Source organism: Dendrobium catenatum, unplaced genomic scaffold, assembly GCF_001605985.2.
Source record: "Dendrobium catenatum unplaced genomic scaffold, ASM160598v2 fragScaff_scaffold_1434, whole genome shotgun sequence".
In the NCBI taxonomy this organism is placed as follows: Eukaryota; Viridiplantae; Streptophyta; class Magnoliopsida; order Asparagales; family Orchidaceae; genus Dendrobium; species Dendrobium catenatum.
Window position 1 is genome coordinate 182,301 of NW_021319896.1, and position 7,365 is coordinate 189,665.

General features: G+C 32.5%; 1 protein-coding gene across 4 annotated transcripts in view; it reads right to left on the reverse strand.

Annotated features, from left to right (window-relative positions):
* The window catches only part of LOC110097769 (sister chromatid cohesion protein SCC2), a 47,132-nt gene extending 43,519 nt beyond the window's left edge, over window positions 1-3,613 (reverse strand). Inside the window, exons 1-5 of one of the 4 annotated variants that reach the window (XM_028700030.1) lie at window positions 3,072-3,613; window positions 2,846-2,955; window positions 2,268-2,404; window positions 2,093-2,189; window positions 1,761-2,011 (exon numbers count right to left, since the gene is read on the reverse strand). In XM_028700030.1, coding sequence (XP_028555863.1) covers window positions 1,761-2,011; window positions 2,093-2,189; window positions 2,268-2,404; window positions 2,846-2,955; window positions 3,072-3,310 — 834 coding nt within the window. In that variant the 5' untranslated portion in view covers window positions 3,311-3,613. Of the gene's footprint in view, window positions 1-1,760; window positions 2,012-2,092; window positions 2,190-2,267; window positions 2,413-2,845; window positions 2,956-3,071 lie in introns of those variants that run through there. The other 3 variants (XM_020824321.2, XM_028700031.1, XM_028700032.1) reach the window with 3 other exon arrangements.
* Window positions 3,614-7,365: the final 3,752 nt, after the last annotated feature.

Here is a 7,365-nt window from a genome sequence, read left to right on the forward strand (position 1 = left end):
ATTTTCACTCGGAATAACTTTATAATCTTTGCAATCTAAATGATATAATTTTCTTATAAGAAAATAATCAATATGCATTTTACTATATCCATTTTTGTAAGTGATAAGATGCTCATCTCTTTTCTTAAATAAGATATTAGCTATTAAAAAATCATAAACTAAAGAAAAATTAAATATAGTCTTACCGCCTTCATTTGTCGTTTCAAACCCATGGCCATCATGAATGCTTTTAGAATCATCTACCTCTCTACCAACATGTCCATTTAAATCTCCTCCAATAAAAACTCTTTTCTTAAAAATGTATCTTTTGCATTAATTCTTTTAAGTCATTTAAAAATTTAATTTTGAACTCCTATCCAAGCCTACTTGAGGAGCATAAGCACTTATAATATTAACAATATTAGCATCAACAATAATCTTTAAAACTATAATTTTATCTCCAATTCTATTAATTTTTATAACATTATCATTCAAACTCTTATTGATAATCACACTTACACCATTTTTAATATAACTCCTACCCAAAAATCATAGTTTATATCCTAAACTATCAATATCCTTAGCCTTCTCTCTAACTCATTTAGTTTTTCTTAAATGCACAGAATATTTATATTTCTATGAATAATAATATCTATTAATTTCATTAATTTTTCTATAAGGGAGCCTATATTCCAAGTTCTTATCCTAATTTTAGTTTCATGGACTAGCTTCTTTGCTCACATCCATCCTTGATGTGAGAACTCTTGCCTATTTAACACTGCACCCAATGACGGTGTAGTGGCACTTGCACACTTATCGCTGTATTCAGGCCATACAGCACGTCGCTTCCAGGGGACACCCTAGCATTAACACAATTTTTAAAAGGATTAATGTCATGATTATTCGACAAGTTTTACGTAGGGTATCGACTACCTAATACAACCCTTCACTTTTCTCATCCAAGACTTGGGACCTGGCAACGACATTATTAAGATGCTGAGATGATCTGATGAGAATATTATTACTAAGCCTTTATTGATTTACCCTACAACATAACAGTACCAATGGTAACCTGCACTAAATATCCCACTTCCCATCAATCGCAACCTGACCTTTTGACCCTTCCTCCCCTTCTTATGCTCCACCCTTGTAAAATATTTTGCTTCTTTGGAAACTTTTCATGCAATTGGCTTCAAAGTGATCCCTCCATACTTTTCAATTTATATTTCTCTCAACCTTCATCCCCCTTCCTCAGCTTCCACACTACAAGTACTAAAACACCTATAATCCTTAGCTGTTTCTCTCCACAATGCAAAATAGGCTCAATAATTAATATACACTACCTTTTTTTCCAAACGAGCTTGAAATGTGAATCATCAACCCATTATTTTCCAAACATAGTTTAAAATGTGCCACATATTAAATAGGTTCATTTAGGAGTAAAGCCAATCAACCCCTTACCCAGAAGTTGTGGTTACTATACACTGAAGTACACTTCAATAGCATAAAGACCATAAATGACTTATTTCATACCTTAGTTCTTTGAAGCATGTTGTTTGATTTAAAAACTAAGCAATGTCTAACTAAGAAACAAGAGATTGGAAACAAAACCCAAACAATTCTCATCACTCATCAGCTGTAGTTATTCCAGTATTGAAAGTAAAAAACGTATGGTAAATTAAGCAATTAACAGCTTGAGGCCACAGTTTTATAAAACCAAGAATATGATTGATTAAATTGAATTTCACCATCTGGCAGAAATTGGCATATCTGATACTTACATTGTCATTCTCGTTAATAGACAAACCTTGCCCACATTGAATCTGTTGATCAAGAACATTTACCACTCTTACAAGAGTTTCAGGTGGAACCATATGCAAGATTTTCTTTGCAGAAGGAGATGTTATTTCATTAATAAGATTTTTTATGTCAACAAGAGGAATTGATGGTCCACCTTCCCCTCCCATATCATCAAAAACTTCTGCTTTCCCGCAGAAGTCTTCCAACATCTCACAGAAGGTACCAAGAATATCTATAAACAGAATGTAGGAAATTTTACCCCAAAAAAATCATTAATAAGAACAGTCACGTAAAAAAAAGGAAAAAGAGCAACCTTCGAGATTAGGAGGACCAGGCCCTGATGACAACGACTTGGAATCACTTTCTTTCTTAACTTTGAGTTTGCTTGAATTAGCAGAAGTTAATGGTTCCTGAAGAATATTATAATCAATGCAAAATTAAAAAATAGAAAAGAAGTTACTACACAATTGAGAAAAGAATACACTCACATGAAGTAAATTGCTGCCTATGTGGTTACTTAAAGTGGCCCCATTTTCAAAATGTCCATGACTAGTACTAGATATATTTCTCATTAAGGGTTTCTTTTCTAATGCTTCATGTTGAAGATGCTCAGCCTGAAAAGGACCTGAGAAACTTGAACAGCATAACGTAAGGTAAGGATGCAAATATATCAAGAAGTAATTAACCATAAATATCTCCTAAAAGATGTGATAATTAAGAAACTCAATTGCAAACATATGGAAGTATCCAGGAACTATATTCAGGTCCAAACCACTCAGGTTATTGCTTGTACAAATTCCAACTTAAAAAAAATGCATCAACAAAATTCTGAATTTGAGCTCGATTAGAAGTACTGAATTACGAGTATGGTGCTAGTTCAGACCGCAGTTTCTCCAACTGAGAACCAATAAAACCAACCACCAACACACACAAAGAAAGAATTCATGTTTCGAATTCAGCATGACAATTAAATGAACCGAAACAGCACACAGAATGAACCATACATAGACATTTATAACCGAAATGATAAAATCATACCACTAAAATTTAACTGAGTATAAGTTACCTGCAGTAGAACACTCAAACGCTGCTGGATACTGCTTGATGACCTCATCATAGAGCTTTGACACCACACCCGAGCTGCACGGTGAATTCTTCGCCCCCTTGTTTAAATTTCTAAGCAAAATAGTCAATTAGACACAGCCAAAGGTCCAAGCAGTTCAAAAGCTAAACTGGCACACCAAAGCAACTCCACCCAAATCCAGACAAATTTGAGCAAACAGAAAACTTACAAATAGCTAACATCACAGTCCCTGAGCAAGCTCGCAATCTTCATAGCCTGCGCTAAGACCTCCGGACGGTCTCCATCTACACCACGTCCGGAGACATCCTCGAAGAGCCCGAGAGCTGGATCCGCCGCGCCAAGATGCACTGGTAACGAGGGAAGCGCGAGGGAGGGAGCGATCTCCGAGTGGATGGTGTTGGAGAGACGGCAGGCTTTCTCTAAGCCTGTGCTCTGGTGGCATTCCATCTATCGGGAAGCCAAGACACGGCGCCGCCGATCAAATAGATAAGGCACAGCCAGGCGAAGTGGAAATTAGGGTTAGAGATTGAAGAATATAGACTGTTTCGAATAATTGAGGGAGAAGATGAAGACCCAGAGAAAGCAGAAAATGGCGCGGAGGAGTTCTGGAGCGGGAGAGATAGAAGAGGAGTAGAGCTTCGACGGGATTGGGGAGAGACGACCGATGGCATATAGTCGAGGATCGCCGATCAGCCGATCAGGAGGGCTTTCTATTTTACGCATTTACCCTTCCCATTCGTGGTAAACTGGTCATTAAATGCGTGAAGCCTGTTTCGGAAGCAGGGGCCGCGTAGACCATTAATTTAAAGACTTCCTTCGCCGTTAGGCATTGTGTAGGCATGTCGTAATTTTTATCTAACGGGTAAATTATTTTTTATTTAAATTATGATGCTGACTATAAATGTGTGATAGAGATAATTTATTAATTATAATAATTTTCTCAAGAAAAATATTCAAGATTTTGGAATATTTTTCTTTAAGAAAGCACTATAATTAATTAATTATCACTATCTTACCTTTATAATTAGCATCATAATTTAAATAAAAAATAATTTACCTTAAGATCAAAACTCTTAAAAGATTGCGGTGTCAATAACTAATCTAATTAATAATCCGACCTAGCAAAATATTTATTTGGGTTGACCTATCTAATAAATAAAATATTTCAATTGTTTAATTGGTGGATCACGATAAGTTGACCTGTTAACTCTATTTTGACGAGAACATAACTCATTTAAATATTTTTTTAATTAAATTCTCTTGTTTGTAGATTCTTCTTATTTTTATTAATTAATCTAAATGAGTAATTGGGTAAAGTGGAGACATCCTGGTTGTTAGCAAGTCAAGTTCGACTCCACCTTTTTGACCGTTTATTAAAAGCGTCGAGATTCATATTCATATCGGATGAATTATTACGTGCGGAGGTTGAACACAAAGAACAATCTGTTCACCATTGCGCTTCAATTGTTCACAGAGACAAATCTGAATGGTTCTTTGTGTATACTCTCCGCGCGTAATAATCTCTCTTCATATCAAGTTAATTTCGTGTCTGATCTAAACCCTACCCATTAACCCATTTTGACAAGGAGAAAAAAATTTATATGCTAGCTTATAATTTATTTATTTATTAAATCAAGGAATAAATGTTTAGGTTTCTCTTTAATTTTTTTACTAAAATTTAATATTATTAATGAAGCCTACGTATAAATAAGGATTTAAAAAAGAGATAAAGTACAGCTGAGTTTGATTATGCCCTTTGATGATGTCTTATGTAACGTTTATGTCAGCAATATTTCTAAAAATGGCACACTGAGTTGGATGAGCTTTATTTGAGAAGAACATGCAGTCATTAGTCAACATCTTTTTCAGTGAACAGGAGCAAGTACACATGAAGAAAATAATTAGTCCACAAAAATTTAATTAATTATGGACTAATAAAAATGAGTTAAATTAGACTATAAATGAGTTGAATTAGATTATTTTCTTGTTTTTTTGGATCAATTTTTATTTAGGGAGGAATTTTTTCTATTTTTAATTTTATTTTGATTAATAGGCTCAATTATTTTATTATGGATATTTTTAAGTTTGAATTTAAATTATTAGGGTATGATTTGAGTTGGTTTTAGATGGGATTAGATTTTAATTTAATTTTTATGTCTTATCCTTATAATCTTTTTTTTTTTTTTGTAATTGATGAATATTATGAATATTATTGATTAAATGAGTCAATTTATTTGTGGCCAAATGATTGATCATTAGATCTAAGTTTTATTTGGGAATAGCTCCAAATTGAATATGTGGAGTTATGTCGTATTTCCACTTTGTTGAATTTTAGTATCATGGTCGTATCATGACCTATAAACCCCAAATATTTAAAGTTAGATACTATCTATGTCACAACCCAACCCAACATAACCTATAAACTCTATCGTGTAAAGTTTTGATAGGTGATCTGAACATCTAATTTTAGAATGTTTCATATTTTCTTTCAATATTCATTTTAAATAAATAATATGCCATAAAGCTACTAAAATATCAAGAATATTGTAAATAACTTATCCATAGGATTTTTTTTATTTTATCAAAATATATTTATATTACAGTACAAGGTTGCAAACAGAAACTACAGAATTGAATAATAAATTAGTCATTACTATATAAAAAATAACAAAAGAAATACCTAGCAACTCCGATCAGATACTGAACTGCTAGGTGCTAATCAATAAGCTCATTCCCTTTCCTAAATCCTGAAAATCAGTAGCAAAAATATGGTGAGCAACAATAACTCAACATGCCACACGAACCGATCTAAAATTTTAAATTATTTTATTAAATGTTTTTCATAATATTAAAATTAGAATATTTAAAAGCAGTTAAATATAGTATAATAAATCACTGTATTGAGAAAGGAAATAAGAGCATAGCTGTTATTTAAAAATTCGAGAAATAATACAGTACATTTAATTCAAGCTAGAATTCATATCACAAAATAGTTCATATCAATTGTGTATCAGTTTTTCTTTTCTTTTCTCAGATCTAAACAAAATCTTAAAGGATTCTAATCCCTTATAACTTCATTTGTGCTCATAGCACCAGAACATACATGTAGACACTAGAACGTGACTTATAACCACTAGAATATGCCTTAAGGCATCAGATTAATCTCTAATACAGACAATTTCAAAGGATTATGGTCTCTTATATCTCTCGGCAATCATAATTTAATCACATATACATATATTTCATCACATTATAACAATTAAAGTATAATTGAGCACATGTCAGGTTGGAAAATAAAGAGCACTTCACAATATGATGGAGTTTTCCCACCATAAAATCAATAGTGTGCCAAACCCGACCAATTTGATGACAACAATACAGTGCCACCACATTGTCATATTGTAGCTCCTCCATCGCAATATTATTAAAATCTCTTGGATATTGCCAATTTGACACATCATTCTCGTGTTGCTCAACCAGCCAATAATCCTCTCGCAGCATTGGTGTGCCTTTCATGATGTCATAAGAGATTTTTTTTTTTGTCATAAGAGATATACTCTAATATATCATTCAAGAGGAATTACAACACCATTATACATACATAATTAATATGCTTATGATCGATGCACTTTTTTTATAGGTCTTCTATAATGATCGTTGTTATAGAAACAAGTCCATTAATGGTCAAATTCCACCGGAAAAAAGCCGCCGTAAATTGGGTGATTTTCCTGTAGTGATTTGAAGTGACTCGAACTAAATTTAGTAAGAACCTCATGTTTTTCTTTGTATTTATTAAATCTTTGTGATGTTATAAGCTATCTTATGTTTAACTAAGTTCAAATGAGTCTTTAGTCAAGTTAGGAAAGTGATAAATTTCAATGTAGGAAGTTCCTTGAGAGCGTTGTGGCACTTTTATGTGGAGATGTTGCCCTCTCTATTTAGGTGAAGACATTTGGGAGGGCTGTAATGATGTCAAAAATGGCGATGTGACGTTGGGCCAAATTTAAGATTTTTATATAAATATCTAAAAACATTTCAACTTACCTTATTCTCATTCCCCATTTGGTAGGAATGTTAAAGAGGGGTCACAGCAGGATAAAAGAAGAAAAAAAATAAAAAGCTAGGTTTTAGAAGTCACGGAGCTGAATTCTTCCATCAGGTCAATTGAAGAAATCATTCAGCTCAAGGTAGGCTTCCTTTACTCAACTTTAGTTTTTAATTTTATTTGATTTAAATGAGTCTAAAAAACTTTCCACCATGTAACTTTTGATATGATATGATTTTTTAGCATTATAATATTATATATATATATATATAACAGATAATTTGAGCATTCATTTTAACAAGTAAAATTCAAAGTTTCACAAGTTGGTTTTAAATGTATGATTTTTTATGTATTTTACTACTTAAATAGATTTTAATAAAAAATGATATAGAATAATAAAGACCCAAAAATAATATTATAAATGTTGCATATGTGTACAAGTTCTATGTCATGTATA